Source organism: Megalobrama amblycephala, linkage group LG22 (genome assembly GCF_018812025.1).
Source record: "Megalobrama amblycephala isolate DHTTF-2021 linkage group LG22, ASM1881202v1, whole genome shotgun sequence".
In the NCBI taxonomy this organism is placed as follows: Eukaryota; Metazoa; Chordata; class Actinopteri; order Cypriniformes; family Xenocyprididae; genus Megalobrama; species Megalobrama amblycephala.
Genome location: NC_063065.1, coordinates 15438788 through 15462340, shown reverse-complemented (window position 1 = coordinate 15462340; position 23553 = coordinate 15438788). Strand labels below are relative to the sequence as shown.

The window sequence follows — 23553 nt, the reverse complement described above, 5'->3', positions numbered from 1 at the left end:
CAACACAATTGAGGTCACAGCAGGCTTTATTTTTTTTATTTCTTTTTCAAGATATGTTGTACATGTTCATATTTCCAAAGTTCCTGTTAATACTCTCTCTGAGGCACAAGGTTTAAAAGGCCCAGTTACAACTTTACAACAAGTTTACAAAATAATCTGTCATATATATTCGTAGATAAATTTTATTTTGATGCACTTTATTATATAACACTTTCCTTTTGGTTTTCTAGTATTCTCATCATCACTGTTCTGTCATGACTATAACACATATTGTACAATTTATTTTTTATTTTTTCTTCTGATATGTTGGAATGTGTTATTTTGGGACAATTAAAGCATTCCCTGTTTAAAACATAACCTGTTTGTCTTCACTACTGACCCTTAGAATACAAATGTCAAATGTTAGGTCTGCAGCAACACATATTTTTTTTAGTCCAACTCACTGTTAATTAGCTCCCTAAGAGTTATGTACAAGTCCACTTCTGCAAACACATCGTTCATAAGGTTCAAATCATGCTCTGACATAAGATCAACACATATGTTAAAAATGTCTTCTTCGCATGGAAAGTCCTTGAAAACACACTCTTCTAAACAGACTTGAACCTTCTCCAGACACACTGGATGCAGGTGGTCTGTGGCTCCATATAGATGAGACACAGCATACATGATGGAAGGTCGGCCATGCGGTGATCGTGAGTTGTGGACTGGCCTTATTCTGTGGTTGTTCCAAGCGAAGACAATGTCATCAAGCTCTTCCTGTAAGGAAACATGTTTTAAAACATGATTAGAAAGCTGTTTGTGTGTAGCAGGAGAACCACACAGAGCGTGAATCATGGAACCAGGTAATCAAATCACAGAAACTGCAATGAAGAGTAATTTAAGGTATATTACATATTTGGTATGCATAATACATTATAAATGATTTATAACATTAAATATACACAAAATGAGTGAGGACAATAATGAATATTAGATGAGCCAAGTTACAATTCCATGTTTTAATTAAAGGGATACTTCACCCAAAAATTCTGTCATTATGTACTCACCCTCATGTGGTTCCACACCTGTACAAGTTTCATTGCTCTGTTGAACACAAAAGGTGATATTTAAAAAATAAAATAAATGTTGGTAACCAGATAGTTGACGGTAGCTATTGACTTCCTTAATCAACTGTCTGATTACCAGCATTGTTTAAAATATCTTCTTTTATTCAACAGAATAAAGAAACTCATACAGGTTTAGAACAACATAAGGGTGAGTAAATGACAGAATTTTTTTTTTATTTTGACATCTGGTGGTGGACACTTGGAAGAGACAATATAAACAAAACAACTATAGTGAGTTTTGGAGCCCCGCACATGGTATGCAAGGGGAATATCGTGCACACGATTTACTAATTTAATTTAGTAAATCGAGGGGTCCCACTTTATATTAAGTGGCCTTAACTACTAAGTATTTACATCAAAAAATAAGTAAAATGTACTTATTGTGTTCATATTGTATTGAAAAACACTTTTGCTGCTGTTGAGGTGGGATACAGGTAAGGTTAGGGAAAGCTTTGGTGGTATGGGTAGGTTTAAGGGTTGGGGTAAGGGTTAAGGGATGGGTCAACAGTGTAATTATAAATGTAATTACAGAAATTAATTACAGATGTAATTACATGCAGGTGTTTTTAAAATATAAGTACAATGTAGAAAACGTGTGTACACAATAAGTGCATTGTATCAAATGATTAATTTAAATGTAAGTACATAGTAGTTAAGGCCACTTAATATAAAGTGGGTCCAATTGAGGGAACGAATTACTAGGCCTATTTTTTTCCTGCATGTCATGTCCGGGGCTCCGTATTTTGACCCTTAACACCAGGTCTGCGCTAAAGTTAATTACATGTAATAAAATATCATGTTTTTTGTGTGAGTTGTGAAGACCTGTGTAGACAAAATTACAGAGCTTTTCTTCAATTCTTCAACCAAATTGTTGGTTTAAACCACATATGCCTATGGTATTCCCTTTTATATTAAGAATACTTTTGTAACGTTAAAGCTTAGCCAGATCATTTTGAATACGTCACGAAAAATTTAGGCATTATTAAGCCTATCTACAGAACTTCACATAAAGTTGCTAACTATCTCTTCAATATAAAATAAATAATATATAGGCAAGCAAGGCAATTGAGATTAACGAGATAAACTCACCTGAATTTTGTTAAGGAAACAGAACTGTACCAAAGATTTGTCCAAAAAAGTGTCTGCGAAGTGCCCGTCTTCTCTCAGCTTGTCAAAGAGGTCGATCCAAAATTGGACACATTCACTTCGCAAAGTGAGCCACCATCTTTCGATGCGCTGGTTTCCAGAGCTTGGGCCAAAAGTAACACGATCTGTTTCAGGTCGATCCTCAGAAAAAGTCAAAAATCTTTGCATCTCAGCCACGTGAACATTTTCTGTTCCTAAATCTAGCCTTACTCTAGCAGGACAACCTCCAGCGTTAATTACGGCATCCATGAAGTATCCAGCAATAAGTCTTGGATCACTGTTGGTCTTGTATGCCTCAAGCCACATCATGCTCCTGGAAAATCCATCTATACATCCGCTTATTCCAATTCCAAACGGCTTCAGTTTATCATAGCCATCTATATGCCAGACAAAGTTAGGACCACGGTTATGATACACACGCCGCCTCAGTCGATTTCTTGACCTCAAATCAACCCCTTCACCATCTAAAAGCCGCAGCAGAACTCGCACCGTTTCCCTGTCAGTTATAATGCCATTCAGCCAGCATTTCTGGTGCATCCATCTATAGCCATGACATTGGCCAGATGTTTGAAGTTGCTGTTCAATGAAAGCTGCCACCTCTGCCACGTCTGTTTTGTTCTTTCTCCGCCAAAGCTTATTCTTGCTCAAAATCCTCTCAAGACTGCGTTTGCTCAGAGCTATTCCATGCCGTTCCGCTAACACGGCAAGAATTTCATCATTAGTATAACCACGATCAAAATACTGTTTAATGTGTTCGCAATTCATCCTGTCGTGCGCGTCACGTAAGCGTTTAGTCAATAGGCTAAGTCATAACTTCGATTTAGTTATGTCGTAATTTCGATTTTTAAAGTCATAATTTCGATTTAGTTATGTCATAATTTCTACTTTTAAAGTCATAATTTCGATTTTTTAATCTCATAATTTCGACATAGTATGTCGAAATTTCGACTTGGTATGACATAATTTCGACTTTTTATCTCATAATTATGACTTTTAAAGTCATAATTTCGACCTTTTATCTCATAATTATTACTTTTAAAGTCATAATTTCGACTTACTAAGTCATAATTTCGACTTTTTATTTTTTTCTTATGTGGCGGAAATGGGCTTCCATAGAAACGTTATTTCTCACAGTTCTTACTTTGCTTGCGTTTCCTTTCATTGCGACTGACCATCAGGATTACTGCTTTGTTATTATTATACATTAAATAGAGGACATCATAAAGGATTATTTTTAGCGCCAATTTACCAATAAAGAAATATTGATTTTACTGGAGGAGACACATAAAGATTAGTCTCCGGACATATGCATTATGCAGGAATATGCATATAGAATGTTTCCACGGTAACCTTGTACACAGCGTTTCAAGGAGAAAAAACAGCTTTTACTGCCATCTAGTGGGCTTAATACTAAAACAACCAATACCTATCATGTTTCATTAACTTTGCAACTCAAGGGTAGAATCTGCAAATTACAGGCGAGGTATTTGGACAATAAAAGTTGTTTTTAACAGAATGGATACACTAATGAATTTTGCACAATAATAACAATATAATAATAATCATAATAAGAAGAAGAATCAGCTGTGGCGGAGGCGCAATAAATCAGACAAAGCTGAAGTGGCACATTTTATACACCAACAGCTTCAGACTTCACGGCAGCACGGCTATCGTTGGATGCACTGTTACAAACAGAGATACTGACCATCAGTTAATTGCGAGAAAAAAAGTCAGAATTCTGACTTTTTATCACGCAATTGCGACTTTATATCTCAGAATTCTGACTTTTTATCACGCAATTGCGACTTTTTATCTCAGAATTCTGACTTTATAACTCGCAATTGCGACTTTATATCTCAGAATTCTGACTTTATAACTCGCAATTGCGACTTTATATCTCAGAATTCTGACTTTTTAACTCGCAATTGCGACTTTATATCTCAGAATTCTGACTTTATAACTCGCAATTGCGACTTTATATCTCAGAATTCTGACTTTATAACTCGCAATTGCGACTTTATATCTCAGAATTCTGACTTTATAACTCGCAATTGCGACTTTATATCTCAGAATTCTGACTTTATATCACGCAATTGCGACTTTTTATCTCAGAATTCTGACTTTATATCACGCAATTGCGACTTTATATCTCAGAATTCTGACTTTTTATCACGCAATTGCGACTTTTTATCTCAGAATTCTGACTTTATAACTCGCAATTGCGACTTTATATCTCAGAATTCTGATTTTATAACTCGCAATTGCGACTTTATATCTCAGAATTCTGACTTTATATCACGCAATTGCGACTTTATATCTCAGAATTCTGACTTTTTTATCACGCAATTGCGACTTTATATCTCAGAATTCTGACTTTTTATCACGCAATTGCGACTTTATATCTCAGAATTCTGACTTTATAACTCGCAATTGCGACTTTATATCTCAGAATTCTGACTTTATATCACGCAATTGCGACTTTTTATCTCAGAATTCTGACTTTATAACTCGCAATTGCGACTTTATATCTCAGAATTCTGACTTTATAACTCGCAATTGTGAGTTAAAAAGTCAGAATTCTGAGATAAAAAGTCGCAATTCATTTTTTTTTTTAGTAGCTTTTTATTATTATTATTATTATTTTTTTTTAGTGGAGTTTTTTTTTTTTTATTTTTTTTTTTAGTGGCGGAAACGGGCTTCCATACAATTGCGACTTTATATCTCAGAATTCTGACTTTATAACTCGCAATTGCGACTTTATATCTCAGAATTCTGACTTTTTATCACGCAATTGCGACTTTATATCTCAGAATTCTGACTTTATAACTCGCAATTGCGACTTTATATCTCAGAATTTTGACTTTTTATCACGCAATTGCGACTTTATATCTCAGAATTCTGACTTTTTATCACGCAATTGCGACTTTATATCTCAGAATTCTGACTTTATAACTCGCAATTGCGACTTTATATCTCAGAATTCTGACTTTATAACTCGCAATTGCGACTTTATATCTCAGAATTCTGACTTTATAACTCGCAATTGCGACTTTATATCTCAGAATTCTGACTTTTTATCACGCAATTGCGACTTTATATCTCAGAATTCTTACTTTATAACTCGCAATTGCGACTTTATATCTCAGAATTCTGACTTTTTATCACGCAATTGCGACTTTATATCTCAGAATTCTGACTTTATAACTCGCAATTGTGAGATATAAACTCGCAATTGCGAGTTAAAAAGTCAGAATTCTGAGATTAAAAAGTCGCAATTCATCTTTTTTTTTTTAGTGGCTTTTTTTTTTTTTTTTTTTTAGTGGCGGAAACGGGCTTCCATACCATGGATGATAGGTACTGTATAAAATTAAACAATAAATCGAATATAGGCCTACAATTAAAACACGGTACGGATACAAACAAACAAAAATACCTAAAAAATAATCATCATGGAAAAAAACAACAAAAAAAACAACTACATGGTCTAATGAAGGTCTACATATTCTGCAACGATTTAGAACGGGTCTCGAGCCTGTCCATTATATTGCATTTACTCGCGTCTGACCAGCAGATGTCCTCGGTGTTTCGAGCGATTCGAAATAGTGAATCATTTTAGAATTCTGATTCGAATCTTAGTTTCTCCCAATCACTATTGCTGAATTCAGAACCACATAGCCTACTAACTCGTACTACCTTTATCATATCTTTCTATGGCAGAAATAGTAAGAGTAGTATGCTAATATGCGGTTTCGAATTCAGCATACGTGGGTAGGCTACAAGCAATTCGGTATACTGATTTAATAAGTCGACCCCGTCTTTTGATTCCCAATGCTTAGGAATCGAAAATTGATTTTTCTGGGACTTTTTCGACTTTCAGCTCCACCAATTCGGGGGGAAAACAGTTTATGATCTGATCAGGTTGAGGTGACTGCAAACCAAAAGCTTAGGTCATTACAAACCCTCAACAGTAAAAAGTACTATATGGATGCCCGTCTGTATGGTGGTTAAATAAAACTGCATGGAAAAGCATTTAGGCCTACATTCAAGAACGTTGACAAGTGTAATTGCAATGTTCAGTCAGTAGATGACACTGTTGCATCTCTTCTGGTTCATCAATCGAAGCAGACATTCAATGTTGAGAGAAACTGCAAAGTTGGCATCATGAAATAACAATGAGCACTACTTTAATTAATAAAGGTTCTTTATTTGCATCTATGGTACCATGAAGAAGATTTAACATCAACTGAACCTTTCCATACCATTGTTTATAGCAACTTTTCACTGAAAGTTTCTTTGGGGAACCGAAAATTTTTTTCTTTTATGGCATCGCTGTGAAAACCTCCTTTTGGAACCATTATTTTTAAGAGTGCAGTTGAATGTTAATTTCCACATATACATTTATAATAAGTTATTAACTTTACACCTAGAATAATAAATAGGTGTAGTAATAATAACAATTTTGTAGTAATAATAATAACAACAAAAATGGTTGTTCATTGTTGGTTCATAATACCTATGCATTAACTAATGTTAACAAATTAAACCTTTTTGTAAAGTCAAAGTGTTACCACATTGGGTAAAAAGACATCGCCTTAAAGAGAATATCAATATCTCATTTTTGCAGAGTTGATTAATTATACAAATTGTTCACTGTCACTTTTAACTGTGTTCCAGAATAACTGCTAAATTATCCAAAGTATTATTATGCAAAACAAAAGGCTGATTCAGCCCTCTCTGTTCACAGAGGTTGAAAAATTGGCAGTATAGGCCTACAGTGTAATTGACAAAGAAAGAAAAAATGTTGTGATCTCTTTCAGAACATTGAGAAATAGAAACTTTGGGAACATCATTTACAGAGCAATGAAAATCTCGAATTACTGAGATGCATGTCTGAATATTAAACACAGCTTTTGTGCTATGCTGCTGTCTAATGGAAAGACGAGGCAATTGACCTATCAGAGAGAAATAGGAGCTCATTATTCGTTTTTATGAAGCTTTCTTTAGTATCTGGGCTTGATTTTATGATCTGTTTAATAAAATTCTGATTAATGGCACATATCAGTTTGGCAGAACATGCTGTCTGGCTTAATGACAAGATTTACACAGCCGAGTTGAGCTCACCGCTCTGATTGGTGCTTCTCATCAACAAGAACTTGGGTTACAAAAACAAACAGACACAAAAACACCAACACGCTATAGCCAATTAAATCAGTAATGACATTTTCAGGGTTATCTGTCAGCTTTTCTGAGAAACTACTGAAACTAAAGCTCGTTGGCTTCTTATCTCAGTGGTGGCCTTGGATGTGTCAAATGTTCTCTCTTTTTAAAGATCGCTCAATCATGTGAAGACCCAGATCTCCAGCTGTGGCATGTTAATAGGGACCCCATTGTGTCTGCTGATCAGTAGGACACAAATTTAATGTGACTGCCCTAAATGAAGAAAAAAATCAGGTTGCCAGCCCCGTCTTTCCAGTATGGCACAATCCTGATTATCCTCTGGTTTTGGGGTTGGGAAGAGAGGCTTATAAATTAGCATTCACAATTATAAACCATAATAGCAGCTATCACTCGCTGTTCTACATAATTTTGGTCGATATGGGCCATGGAAATTTTTAGCTAGTGTAATAATCCAAAACCTCCAGGAAAAGTAAAAGGAATGATTGTAAAGCCCTTTGATAATATTTTTGCTGGTAATAGGATTTTTTTTTTCTTTTTCAATATTAACAAATTTGCATAATGACAGTCATTTTTTGATGTCAGTCAGTTATGTTTTGTTCTTTTACAAGATGTTAATGACAGTTGGTTTTGTTCCATTACGAGATTTCAATGATTGTTGGTTTTGGTCTGTTATGAGATTAATGATTCTTGGATTTATTTGGTTACAAAATTTCAATGACAGTCACTTTTGTTTCGTTATGAGATTTCAATGGTTGGTTTTGTTCAGTTATGAGATCTCAATGATGGTAGGTTTTCAGTGTCAGTCGGTTTTGTTCTGTTATGAGATTTCAAAGACGGTCGGTTTTGTTTTGTTACAAGATTTCAACGATTGTTGGTTTTGTTCTGTTACAAGATTTCAATGATGGTTTTATTCAGTTACGAGATTTTGGTGATGCTAGGTTTTTTAGAGTCAGTCGGTTTTGCACGTTAAATCTCGAACCTCTGAGGAATCACCTGTTGTATTAGTATGCTGAACAGAGTCTGCTCGCAAAAGAGAATACGAGTCATGAACTCGTAAAAAGATAATCAACACTGGCTTTTTGGAGATGGCGAGAACTGAGGGGTTTGAAATGTTGTAAAATTGACACGGAGACATTTTACTCAACAGGAGAGTAAGGTATTTTATTGAACAGATAATAGCCATAGCTTTCTAACCGAGTTCATTGTAAACCATTAGGGTCATTTCATTAAGGGTTGTTGTAGAGCTGTGCTGGAATTTATTTTCATGAAGTACGTTATTGTGTCTATTAATAAGTATAACGTCTTCAGCTCACCTTGAGATCTTTTCCATCTAAAAAAAATAAACAAATGTCCTTTCGTTTATTAGTAATAATAACAACAATATAGTATTGATTGAAAAAGTTAAAAATAAACAAATTCCTTTCAATTTAATATAAATAAAAATGGTTAAATAAATAATGTTAATGTAGTCAATAATTTACAAAACATATTGTGTTTGAACAAACCATGTATATTGTTGCATCTGAACTTATATTTATTGTAGTTGTATTTTCCTTTTGTCTTGCATAGTTTTGTTTATGATTTCTTGCTGGGTTTATAAAACAAAACAAAACAAAACAAAACAAGAGCATAATTATGAAACTGGGTGCAGCACAATAATTATTTCATCTCAATGATCTTGTTTTCATAATTGTTGGAAGCTGGAATTGGAATTGAAATTAAAATTAGATTTGTGCAACTCTAAAATACGGTCTCAAGTCAACAATAGTGATGTGAAGAATTTTCTCATCACTTTTAAAAGTATATTATAGCATATTGTAAAGTGTTGTTGTACATGCAATAAACATAAGCTTGCTGTAATATGTTGATGGTCAGTCTTTTTAATAAATAGCCAGTTATAATTTACATATTCACATGGTCAAGAGGAAAATATCTTGCAATGAGATCACAGAGTCCCGAGTTCAACGCTCAGCTGATTAGACTTTACATTAAAGCAGCGGGGGCGAATTTGATTGCATTTATTTTGTGATTTACAGACTTGATAATCTTGACCTGTTCAGTATGGAGCTATTATTGTAACATCTATCCACCCACCATGTTAGGCTTCTGGCTGCTGATGAGACTCATGGGCAAACAAACCGCAGTAGAAGTAGGATAGAGCATCAAGGATGGAATAGTTACCCATTTTTAAGGTTGTGACTCTCCAGTTGAGAACCACAATCTAAAGATACAGATGACACTGGAACCTGTTTGGCTTCTGGTAAGTTAAACTTTTCCTCAGATGAATATTGTGCAATGTCCCCGAAATATTTTCAGCATCAAAGTTGATCTGTGATCTTTGTCTCTGGCCTGCGTGGGAAAATACCACAGTCGATACTGGCAAATAACAAGTCAAAGGGATGTTTTAGATAAAGGACTGGAATCTCATCCAGACTGAACAGTGCTTCATTTAAGGCCAAACCATTATTGAACAGTCTATTGAATGAATCACTTTGTCTGAGTGCCTGTGAGAGAATCAAAGGAAAGGGATCTATGTGAGGCCTGTGTTGTGAAATGGAATCATGGAAAACTCAAAACTACTACTTTATAATGGAGTTTATTGCCTGCAGGCTGCTGTGACAGGCTAACAGCAACATTCAGTTGTGATATACTGTCCAACACATAAGGTTTGCCAGAAAACATGAGAGATTAGGTACTGTATTCCTATATAGTTCTTTATTTTCATAAAATATCTCTTAATATGTTGTGTACAATATTAAACTCACAATTTTTAAAACTTTGAATAAAGGGTGAATTTTAAATCATTTTAAATTTCACTACTTTAGTTTGAGCATGTCGACATTTTTGCCATGTCCCAGCTTACTTAAAGAGATGGTTTACCCAAAAATGAAAAAATTGTCATAATTTAATGTACCCACCCACTCAAGAAGATATAAGAACGTTGGGATCTGCATATATATATATATATATATATATATATATATATATATATATATATATATATATATATATATATATATATTGTCTTTTTTCACTTGCATTTTTAAATCTATCTCATTGTCATTGAAAAGGCAAAGAACAGACTTGTGGGATCAGTGCTTTCTGCTTAGCTTGCAGTAATGGCTTGAATTTGATGTGCTACATTAGACAACGGGATTGCACAGCTCCCCTAGGGTTTGGTCCGTGGACACGAAGAGAATACAAAAGAACCTCGCTTTTTCTTCTCCTTGTGTTTTTCTGGAGGTCTTCTCTGGGTCCCTTAGATACAGACCTCAGAATAACGCTCCCAAAGTGAGGTGCTGCTTGTTGGCAGCACTTTCATGTGTTCTGACTCTCAAGTTCACGTTGAATTTCATTCATATTGCATATTGAAACTGAACTTTTTGTGATAAACCTTTGTAAGTGCACCACAAAACTTTCTTATATGAGCCCCAGGGTGTGCTTCTTGCTCCAGGTAACAAGTCCACTTACAAAACCAGAGACAAAGAGGAAGAAAAATCGTTTGTCTGCATGTATTCATGTGTGCAAGAACATACTTAATGAATAATTCAAACTGCCCTGTATTGTCCATTAAGTGTGTTTGTCCCTTTCCAATACGAGCATTAATATTTAATGTGTTTGTGTGGGTATGTCTGTATACCCTGATGATGAGGGCAAGCTGAGTCTTGTTGTATCTACATTTTGAGATGTGTTGTGACGCCCAGGCTGTTTATTTTAGTATGGGAAGGCTTAACTGAGTTGGCTGTTTGCATTAACAGTAACAGACAGTTTTGGGCCTGGGAGAGCGAGGCCATGGACCACAGCTCGGATTTGAAGAGTTATTTGCGTTGATGTATCCTCCACTTCACACCGCGTGCTACCCTGAGGTTTATACATCGCCTCAGGTATATCAAACACATATTAGATCTGTTCCTCTTTTAACACCTCCAGGTTTAGCCTCTGCGTCATCCAGATCTCTTTGACTTCAAGTCTCATTCTTTCCTTACTTGCCCTGTTCAGTACTGTCAACTTGAAGCAAATGTCTTACTCTTTTGAAGTTTCTTTTCTTTCGTGTGGTATATAAAAAAACAGTACCTATAGAAAGTCATCATACCCAGTAAAAATCTTTCCCTTTTGCCACATTACACCATGGAAAATCAAATAAATTAAGTCTAACTTTTTATTTGAGCTGTATACACATTATAACCATCTTCATCAAAGTAAAGATAACATTTTAAAACATTCTGGAGGATTATTACAAATTAATTAGTGAAATACCTGGTTTGGTTAGAGCAGGGGTGTCTAACCCTGCTCCTGGAAAGCTACCATCCTGCAGATTTCAGCTCCAACCCCAATCAAACACACCTGAACCAGCTAATCAAGGTGTTCAGGGTTGCTTGATCATTACAGACAGGTGTGTTGGAGCAGGGTTGGAACTGAAATCTGCAGGATGGTAGCTCTCCAGGAGCAGGGTGCAACCAATCAACTTCCAAATCAAACACCAGGCTAATTCCCCCTTCTGACATCAATTGTAGTGGTTTTGATTACTTTAGAATAAATCCAGCTGTTTCTTGAAGATTCCGCTGTTAGTAGTCACCTTGAATTGCACTAGTAGAAAAAAATGCATTGAATTAACTGTGCTTGTATTTCAATGATTGAATATTGAATTGAATATTTCAATTCAAAACATTTCACAAACATTTTCATTGTTAATAATGCAATAATCCATATTCAACTTTCAGATTTTGCTTCCAGAATATTCATTCTGTTTAAAATACAACCTATAATATTCAGCAGGCACTTTTTGGTCCATTTTATTTGGTGTCCACAAATTCGGTGGTTCAAATTTCAACATTTCACATCCGGGAACTGCAGGAAAAGCAGTAGTACCGAGCTTAATCTCCATCTGCTGTTAGTCGACCTCACCAGCAGGTGGTGCAAGCGGTGCAAGTGCGTGTTGACGAAAAGCAGAGCAACAGATAGAGCTAGTCATTCATTTCATTCATTAAAACGGATTTACATTAATGGAGCAAGTGGTAAGTGCATGTGTGAGTAATGACAAAATCACTTTATGACAAGTTATTTCACTCGGCGGCCATCTTTGAAACGCCTCTCGGGCATTCAAGTGCAGCTCCTATCTCTTTGAATGGGGAAATATCAAATTCTCCAAAGCTGTTTGCCAAGCTTTCGATTAAATTTCATATTTGAAATCACCAATGACAACAACAACTGTCTCATAAATTTTGTTTCTAAATGCTCAAATCATGTCAAAATACGGTATTATTCAGGCTGGATCAAGCTTATGCGCATGCGCAGACCTAAATGCGCGTCTCTTGTGCCTCATTTCAGAGGCACGTGTCTGACTGTTTCTATAGGAACCAGAGCTTCTAACGGCCGCTGCAGTGACTTTACCAATCGGCGATTGGCTCTTATTTAGAAGACGGGACTTATTCCGCCATATTGCGCGTTGCACTTTCTCCCATTCAAAACAATAGAGGGTATGCGTGTGACGTCACTGTCGACCGTTATGACTGCGGTTACGCCCGCTGAGTGGCAAAAGACTGAGCAGCAGCATTGGTTTTCAGCGTGAATGCCGCGAAAAACACACAAAACACATCCAAAACGGGAAAGAGCTTTGACGAATATGACGAAATATATAACATTGATATAAGTGATTACTCGCGATTTAAATCGACCTATATTGTAGTTATATAAAGCGTTCACAGGCAGATTTGCTTTATGTGTTTCCCCGGCATTGAAATCAGGCACATATAAATGTCAGGAAATACGATTCCTGGCTGCATGTCAATATCCATGGATTAGGTTTCTTTGACATGTCATAAGGAACACTTTTGACCCCAACCTTTAGTGTAATCGTTTGTTTTACTCGCGTTTTCACAGTTTCCCCTATTAAATCCAGTCACGCAGCAGGTTCTTTTGCCACTCAGTCCAGCTGAGGGAGTGCATTCGGCGGGAAAGTGACGTCTATGCATACCCTCTATACGAGTGACGCGTCTTGTGTTATTCTACAGTCTTTGGTAATGATAACTTAATGAGCTGGTACCACAGACTATGATAACAGAACATATATGTATGAAGGCCTATCACTCAAGAAAAATGAGCAGAGCTCTGTGTGGTATCGCATTTTAGACCAAAAGAAATGGAAGTGAGCGCTGACACCCTGGCAAGTCAGTATCTTTACCTTGATGATCAATAAAGTGGCTGCCATAACTCCGAAATAGCATATCGCCAGAGGCTTTCCCGCTGTTCCGGCCTGATCCCTCATGCTTTAAATATTCCTTCTCTCCATTCCCACCTGCTGCTATCTCTTGTTCCCTGCTCACTTTCTTCTACAAGGACAGATAGGACACGTCTCGTTCTCCCTGATAGAGCGAGGACACTGTTCCTTTCATACAAAGTTTGGTCTACAGTGTTTCACCTCAAACCAAACACAAAAACCTCAAAACAATGCAGTAATATCAATGGGAAACACATTGGTTGTGGAAACTTTTAAAAACATTCAAGCTATGATTTTTTTTTTTTTTTTTTCATATTTATTGGCTGAACTATGATAGCACAGAATCGTCCGAAGACCCCCACTAACTAACCGACTGATATGGATATCTATACAGCCGCCTGCAGTTTTCTGGCCATGGCATGCAACTCTAGAGAGCATTTTCTTTCCAAAGCACGTACAGTACACATACACAACATCTATATTGATGAAAGCTGAGATCAGTGCAGGATATGAAATAGCATGATCAGTGTCGGATCTGCCTCTGCTATGTTTTACTTTTTAAACAGAAAAGTTTGTGATACTTACTTTAAATAAGAAGTAATCTAATTTTACTATTTTTAAATCTATTCCACAGACTTTATCCCTCAAATCAATGCGGAAAACTTAAAGATTCCATCTGGGCATACTTGTACAGTAGGACATACAGGTAAAAATGTTTCTTGCGTGTTATGATTTCTTTATTTCTATGATTTCTAATTTATAATGCCATGATGTGGTTTCTATAAAGAGTAGCTTTGAACATTTTAATAAACAATGTACACCACCATTCAAAAGTGTACGATTGGTAAGATTTTTTATATTGTTTGTGAAATATTGTGAAATATTATTACAATTTAAAATTTTACATTTGAATAAAATGTTTATTTCTGTGTTGGCGAAGCTGAATTTTGAGCATCATTACTCCAGTCTTCAGTGTCACATGATCCTTCAGAAATCATTCTAATATGATTTGCTGCTCAAGAAACATTTCTTACTATTGATGTTGAAAACCTGACCCCAAATATTTGAATGGTAGTGTACAAAAAAAATTGAATGATGAAACAGTGAGTTGTCTTGTGAAATATTTAGCTTTTATTTTTCACCCATGTTCCCATTTTCAAGGCCCAAGTGTCACACAAACAACTCAAGCAAACTGTCATTGACTTGAGTTGTCTTGTATTTTTTGTCTTTCACAGTCGCTGCATCCTGGCAGCAGCAGAGATATGCAGGTATTCTTCTGCATCACAGTTCAGTGCTAATTAGTGCTGCTTGCTACTAATTAAAATATCATAGAGACTATACTCTTTTGACCCTGACCAGTAAGCAACCAATCAGAATACCATAACAAGTGCATAGCAACACCCTAAATAGCTGTCAGAACACCTTAAAGGTCCCGTTTTTCATGGTTTTTTGAAGCTTTGATTGTGTTTATAGTGTGCAATATAACATGTGTTCATGTTTCGCGTGTAAAAAAACACAGTATTTTTCACATAATTTACTTATCTGTATACCACTGTTTCCACTGTCATAAAAACGGGCTGATGACTTCCTTGTTCTATGAAGTCCCTCCTTCAGAAATACGTAACGAGTTCTGATTGTGCCAGCGGTTCCTGTGTTGTGATTCGACAGCAGCTTAGCGAACCTTGCCCGGAAAGGTCACGCCTCTTACCATAACGTGGAGATGCATGCGCTCAGTGTTATTGTAAACATGTCTTTCATTTTACCCTATCAATTTGAGCCGGAATCAGACCCGGTGATTGGACTGCGGGATGAAAATAACAGCGTTTCGACAACATGGCGACAAACACACTCTACAAACGCAACTCTTGTGTATTCCTGTGGGCGGAGGTTACTCAAAAAACTGTTTTAGTGACGTCATTAAAGAAGGAAGTAGAGGGATGTAGTCCAAACTGGCCGTTCGATGTAGGCGACTTCTGTTAAATAAAATATCTCGCTTGGCATTGAACTTTGAGCTTTAAAATTTTACAGATTTTATTTATACTCTAACAACAACATTACACACTAACTAAAGTTTGAAACATGGGATCACGAAGAACGGGACCTTTAAATGGATAGTTCACCTAAAAATGAAAATTCTGTCATTAATTACTCACCCTCATGCCACACCTGTAAGACCTTCATTCATCTTCAGAACACAAATTAAGATATTTTTTAATGAAATCAGACACATACATCGTGCTGCTCAAGTGAACAGTGTCGGTCAATACTGAACCGGTGTTCAGAAGCGTAGGAGAATGACACAGAAGCCCAGATAGCAAGCAATGATCGAAACAATGTTAAATCAATGTTAATGTGTCAATGTTAACCACATTGAATCAATATCACTTTTGCACCCGCAATTAATGTTGAAAAAATGTTGAAATTTCAACAAAAGATCAACAGTAATGGCATTGAATCAATGTTTGCACTCTCAGAAAATGAAACAACTTCAACTGACTTAAAGCCACACAGCCTGAAATCAACTGAAAATAAAGGAAGACAATAAATCTCTCAAGGTCTCAGCAGAAGTTCTACTTGAGAATTAACAGAGGTTTAGATGTTGATGTTTTATTGAAGATGTTTGTTCACCATTTTGGTGGTCAGTGTTTCCTTTAGTTGGAAACTTTTGTTGCAAAGAAACCAGAAACGATGATGATTAAGTGATATAGTTTTCACCCTGTTTTTGTTCTGTTTTTTGCGCACAAAAAGTATTCTTGTCGCTTCATAAAATTAAGATTGAACCACTGCAGTCACATGGACTATTTTAACAATGTCTTTAGTACCTTTCTGGATCTTGAAAGTGGTGGCTAAATTGTTGTCTATGGAGGAGTCAGAGAGCTCTCAGATTTCATTAAAATATCTTAATTTGTGTTTCGAAGATGAACGAAGGTCTTACGGGTTATGAACAATGTGATGACAGAATTTTAATTTCTGGGTGAACTAGAATTAAATATTGAATTTATATTGGCATAGTTGAACAACAAGAGTTCAGTACATGGAAAAGACATACACTGAGTTTCAAACTCCATTGTTTCCTCCTTCTTATATAAATCTCATTTGTTTAAAAGACCTCCAAAGAACAGGCGAATCTCAACATAACACCGACTGTTACGTAACAGTCGGGTGTACGCCCCCAATATTTTCATATGCCAGCTCATGTTCAAGGCATTACACAAGGGCAGCCAGTATTAACGTCTGGATCTGTGCACAGCTGAATCGTCAGACTAGGTAAGCAAGCAAGAACAATATGGCAGATGAAGCAATAATAACTGACATGATCCATGATATCATTATATTTTTAGTGATATTTGTAAATTGTCTTTCTAAATGTTTCGTTAGCATGTTGCTAATGTACTGTTAAATGTGGTTAAAGTTACCATCGTTTATTGCTGTATTTACGGAGACAAGAGAGCCGTCGCTATTTTCATTTTTAAACACTTGCAGTCTGTATAATTCATAAACACAACTTCATTCTTTATAAATCTCTCCAACAGTGTGTAATGTTAGCTTTAGCCACGCAGCATAGCCTCAAACTCATTCAGAATCAAATGTAATACATCCAAATAAATACTATACTTACATGATCCGATGTATGCAAGCAGCATGCATGACGAACATCTTGTAAAGATCCATTTTGAGGGTTATATTAGCTGTGTAAACTGTGTTTATGCTGTTCAAGGCAAGCGCGAGCTCCGGGGGAGGGGGAGCACGAGAATTAAAGGGGCCGCAACCTATATATCTGTGCATAGTTAATGATGCCCCAAAATAGGCATTTAAAAAAATTAATTAAAAAAAAAATCTATAGGGTATTTTGAGCTGAAACTTCCCCACATTCAGGGGACACCTTAGACTTATATTACATCTTTTAAAAAGAAGTTCTAGGGCACCTTTAAGCAACTGCAAAGCAGTGTCCATTGTATTCAGAAAAAGTACAAATCTAGTTGTTCGACAAGTTTCAACTTTAATCCATGGTTATAATGTATAAAAATCACAGCTAGATCCAGAAATTAATAAGTGATTAACAGCTGGAGCAAAATTAATTATCTCTATGGCTATTCCTTTGTCCTCTGGCTTTGCTTCAGACTTTCAGTTCAGGAGGCCTCAATTCTGGCCAAACTGCCTTTCATCTCTCCGGGGTTCAATATCCCACAAATCCATTCTTTCTGTTCTGTTCTGTTCATTATGAGTCTGTCTGTATCATCTCCGATTGACTTCCTCCCAAAAAATCCTGAATCGCTGAACTGAATTCACAGACCTAAACTCATCTCCTATCCAGACGCTGTGCCGCACTGACCCCGTAGTGGACTGTCGGATTTAGATGGAAAGCCTTATCGCGAATGCCGCACACCTGCTAAACCCGAGTCTCATCCCAATCATCTAACTCGCATTGCGACATTCCTTTGCTTTCCAGCAGATTTATTAATCTCTCTCTGGTGAAAACTGTTGTTATCAGCTTTGCAGCAAAACAGTAACACTCTCCAAGTCACGGTGGCAGTATTTGCATGGACTCCCCTGTGTACGTCTATCCTTCCACTTCCTGGCTCTGTAAAATTCCGAGCGAGTGAAAAATGGGAATGGATGGGGTCATTGGCCGTGCATCATAGAACAGTTGCTTTTATTTTTCACTGGCTGAGCGTTCTCATCTGTAGATAGCAAACAATGGAATGTGCAGAAACCTCTCTGGTGAACAATAGGTCAGTTAGGACAGCTGATTAATCCCAGAACAGAAATCCAGTGCTCAGGGTCATCCTGGGTCTCATATGATGAATGTGACCTCCGTTCGGTGTGATAGTGTGCAGAAGAAGGGTGATCTATAATGCCTGCTGGACCACTAAGCCAAAAGGGAGAGACTGGACAGATGGATGGAAACCTGCATGCAGTACTTTCAAAGTCCTGTAGGGTGCACTGTTTCACTTGTGGCTGTGTATCTCAGAAAACAATCAAACGGTGAGAATGGTTGCAAGTTGTGGTGGTGATCCGAAAGCAAGAGGACAAACAATCTGGTGATTGAATGCAGGCAAATCTTAAATAGATTCATACACTTGCTCTGCTGAATAATTCAAGCACCTGATTTCTTCCCAAACGTGTGATTTGAGTGAAACGCCTGTACGTATGTGAAATGACAAAGTGTAGTTCCTTAGTGGTAGTGGTATTGTGTACGTGTGTGAGTGAGTGTGTGTGTAGATTGTCCCAGTGCAGTGGTCATGTCAGCACCCATTAAAACATCCATTCATCTCTATCAGCTCTCACCTACCGTTCTTTGCCTGCCACTTTGTCAACTCAGCGTACATGTGTGATTGTGTGGAACTAAACTGAATTAAGCTGGATATTTACTTTAAAAGAATGTTCCGGGTTCAATATTTAAACTCAACAAGTCAGTTTTAACAAGAAAAAAAGTTTTTTTTTTCTTTGTTCAAAAAAAATTGTGGTTGGAGAGACATTCTTAACAATTTTTGTCGACATGGAAGTTTATAGAAGTATATGATCATTATCGATTTATGACAAATAATCATTTGTTTTTTGTGTTTTGAAATTGGCCCATCACTATATATTGTTGAAAAGTCTTTATTTTGTTTTTTTGGCGCACAAAAAGTATTCTTGTCACTTTATAATATTAAGATAGAACCACTGAACTCACATGAACTGTTTTAAATATGTTTTTAGTACCTTTATGGACCTTGAGAGTTTGAATGGCTTTGCTCTCAATGCAGGCCTCACTGAGCCATTGTATTTCATCAAAAAATATCTTAATTTGTGTTCGGAAGATGAACGAAGGTCTTACGGCTGTAGAACGACATGAGGGTGAGTAATAAATTACATTATTTTCATTTTTGGTTGAACTAACCCTTTAAAATCTATTGGTAACGACAGAACTTGCGACCATAGTTCGCTTTGGGAAACGCACCCTGACGGATTCAGTGAGTTCACTGACTAAACCAGTGGTCTTCACTATTTTTTTCATGAGAGCCACTTTTACCGCAAAGTATCAAAAGTTACATCCAGTACGTGAAAAAATACTAATTTATAGTAAATACTACAGTGTTTTTGAACCATACTATAGTAAATTGTAGTATACTGTAGTATTTACACTTTGTTAATGAATGCTACTGCATACTGTAGTATTAACTATTGCGACAATTAACTGACAAATACTGTAATAAATACTGTAGTACACTTTAGTTTTTACTACAGTTAGCTGTAGTGTATTGTGGTATAACCCTATAGATGTAGAAAACTATTGGGTAAAGTACTATATTACTATAGTTGTTATATTACCACAACAGTTACCACAACAAATTAATTCAAGTACTTTACTATAGAATGGTTCAAAAACATTATAGTATTTACTGTAAATTACTATAGTATTTTTTCATGTGTTAGCTTATCTGCTTATCAATCTGTCATCCCTGAGCAATGTAATAATTACAAAAGGCAGAAAAAATTCTTCGTTCTTTATCATTTACCAGTCAAATTTGTAATTGAGACAAGATGATTTCCTTAAATTACAAAAAAGCAGGATTACCTTAAAGGATTAGTTCACTTTCAAATTAAAATGTCATGATAATTTACTCACCCCCATGTCATCCAAGATGTCCATGTCCTTCTCTCTTCAATCGAAAAGAAATTAAGGTTTTTGATGAAAACATTCCTGGATTTTTCTCCATATAGTGGACTTTAATTAGAATTCCGTCAGTGTAGACGCTGCTAAGTGTATTACTGTCCTCCACAGGTTAAAGTGAACTAACTGTTATATACTTGCACTAGCATATTGTATATGACAATTTAGTTCAAACTTTGACCTGAGGAGGGCAGTAATACACTTAGCAGGGTCTACACTGCTGGAATTCTAAAAGAGAAGAAGAGGAAGAGAGCTAGTTCAAGATGAGCATTTATGGTTAAAATGTATATAATTTTATTTTATTTTTTTAGAAAATGAGCAATGGTTTCTCGAGATAAGACCCTTATTTCTCGTCTGGGGCCGTTTGGAGGCCATTGAAGTCCACTATATGGAGAAAAATCCTGGAATATTTTCATCAAAAACCTTAATTTCTTTTCAACTGAAGAAAGAAAGACATGAACATCTTGGATGACATGGGAGTGAGTAAATTATCAAGAAATTTTAATTTGAAAGTGAACTAATCCTTTAATGCTGGGATGAGCAAAAGATTTGTAGCTTGTTATTGCAATTGTGAGGCATGCAAGATGTTCATTGGTGAGGCGGTTTCTCTGTTTCCTCTTTATAGTGTTTATGGTTGATAATTTTTCGGATTTTATAGACTATTTTAAGTCGTAAAGTGAGCGGGATATATTAAAATGTAGCGTATGGATTCGGCAGTTATATATTTGTGGACAGCCGGTCTCTCGGAGGATGTGTGGAGCCTTCCTAGCTCTACAGCGCCCCACAAATTTCCAACGTAAATCTGTGGTGAAAAATGGAACTGCAGCGCGCTCTCATAGAGAGCCATTGGGGCAGATTTCTGGCTGCCCCGCTCATTTTCACGTTAGGTCATATCACAGTATTATTTACTGCCATGCGAGCCACGCAATAACACTGGACTAAACTATTCATCAGATTCACACCAGTAACTCTTGGGTTTATGAGTCTTACTGAATGCTTCATCAAAAGAACCGAGTCATTTGTCAGTGAATAGAGCTACACTTATCATGCTGTCTCTTTATTTTGGTGTGCTTTTCGCGAGTACAGTTCAACAGAAAGATGCACTTTCTTGCCATTATTTTGCGGTAAGCTGTGTTTTTTTACATTATCACATTCATTTCAGACTACAGACTTTTTTTTTCACCGTAGATTCAGAAGCTCAGCCCAGTCTCAAAAGGTCAAGAAACTGGCATAATCGCAATAGAAGCTATACTTGGCAACGTTTACATATCTTTAACCCATCACATGAGTCATGTTAACACGTATTACATTCAAGTGTTTGGCAGTCAGTGTGTGTTTGGTCAAACAATGTTCGTTGCCTGCTGAATAAGCTTAACTTGTATTGAACCTGTATGTTATACAGTTTTGAGAATATTTGAGAAATGTTTTCGTTACTAATTATCTAGAGTTTTCCCACCTGCATGCTCACATACAGACAATCGCTCTGCATGTGTCTCTATTTTTGTCTCTTTCAGTAAGATGGTGTTTTTATTCGTTCTCTCTGTTTTGAGAAGGCTTTGCAAGCATAAATTGAAAGCTGCAGAGATGTGTGTGGGACAACAAAAGAGATAATGAGGTTTTGTGAAAGTTACAATAAAAGAAGAAACTCAGAACCTTTCCAACACCCCACACTTACTCCTTGACATAGTTTATATAAGACTAGACTGCTTTATTTTTGTAAATGTTCTATTATCACTTCCCGATTGATTTTGGGTAATTGTCAGGAAAGTTTTTACACTGTTTTGTTAACTGCAGTCAAACCCCTGAAGGGCGGAACAGAGATAGGACCAATTACAGAGCTGCCTGGCCTTGAAGTAATCAAAATTATTATATGAAAACAGCTCATTCCCCCGTGTATTATTCTGTGTGTGTGTTTACCGAGGAAAGTGGGTCATGTTGTGTTAGAGAATGGGATGTAATAAATTGCTTTTAGGAGTTTAGTGGCATGAGATCATGAAGTTCAACTCCACATCTTTCCATGTTTGTGGAATGTGTTGCTGGAGGTAAATCAAACTGTGTAAAAGGACAGCAGGCTCATATTCACTTCCTGCTTTAAAGTCATTAAACTTATTTTTTGATTGTGTATTGAAGCATAGTTTGGATATAAATTGCATGCTACATTTTTGAGGTTTTCACTGTTTATAATTAATATTGAATCTACCAAGACATGTTCTTGCTGCATTATATATGATTTGTTAGACTTTTTATTTAAGTGTTGCTTGCATTGCTGAAGGTGCTTCACACACATTCTTGTAATCGCATTGTTTGTTTTGGTGGTGTGATGTGTGCATTAATTCATTTGCAATGCGAATCAGGTGCATTTATGCAGAATAACCAATTCAGAGATTCTCAAGGCCACTTCAGAGCAAATTATCATTGCATTAACACAGATTGCTCTGTTACTGTTACTACATCACAGTCAACATGAGTTTCTATAGGCAGCCAGCAGGCCAGTTCTGATACCAAAAACATTTCAATCAGCATCTGTCTGTATCCTTGAGGAAGTTTGTGCGTCTTCTCATGGAAGAACATGAAGTGTCTTTCTTTAAGACCCTTGTTTCTGCAGGCAGCTTAATGTCTAGAAAATAGTTCAAATTACATGCTTTTAAAGGTGAATAAGCGATTTCTGAGAAATGCTGTTGAAAGTGAACCATGTACCACAATACACTTGTAGCCAATCAGGAGTGGGGACGCATATGCTCATGATGGGGGAGAAGAGAGAGTGAGCAAGAGGGAGGTTTGAAGAAAGACTGTAGAAAGAGAGATGCCTGAGAGACATTAAAAAAAGAAGAAGAGAAGGTCAGAAGAATATCACTGGAAAAAGAAAGGGTTACGATCAGGCAAGAACTTTAGGACCTGTACATGGAAAAGACATACAGTGAGTCTCAAATTCCATTGTTTCCTCCTCCTTATATAAATCTCATTCGTTTAAAAGACCTCCGAAGAACAGGCGAATCTCAACATAACACCGACTGTTACGTAACAGTCGGGGTGTACACCCCCAATATTTGCATATGCCAACCCATGATCGAGGCATTACACAAGGGCAGCCAGTATTAACGTTTGGATGTGCACAGCTGAATCATCAGACTAGGTAAGCAAGCAAGGACAATAGTGAAAAATGGCAGATGGAGCAATAATAACTGACATGATCCATGATATCATGATATTTTTAGTGATATTTATAAACTGTCTTTCTAAATGTTTCG

General features: G+C 36.5%; 2 protein-coding genes across 2 annotated transcripts in view; one reads left to right on the top strand and one right to left on the bottom strand.

Annotated features, from left to right (window-relative positions):
- Positions 1-429: 429 nt before the first annotated feature.
- LOC125257521 lies at positions 430-3022 on the bottom strand. The gene is made up of 2 exons (XM_048173899.1): positions 2196-3022; positions 430-756 (listed from the first exon to the last, which is right to left on the bottom strand). Exons 1-2 carry the CDS (start codon positions 3015-3017, stop codon positions 430-432), a joined length of 1149 nt encoding a protein of 382 aa, XP_048029856.1. The 5' UTR covers positions 3018-3022.
- A 2573-nt stretch (positions 3023-5595) lies between these two features.
- The window catches only part of LOC125257714, a 43556-nt gene continuing 25598 nt past the window's right edge, over positions 5596-23553 (top strand). The window contains exons 1-4 of the mRNA XM_048174368.1: positions 5596-5606; positions 12285-12445; positions 14282-14353; positions 14883-14915. Coding sequence (XP_048030325.1) covers positions 5596-5606; positions 12285-12445; positions 14282-14353; positions 14883-14915 — 277 coding nt within the window. The remainder of the gene's footprint in view (positions 5607-12284; positions 12446-14281; positions 14354-14882; positions 14916-23553) is intronic.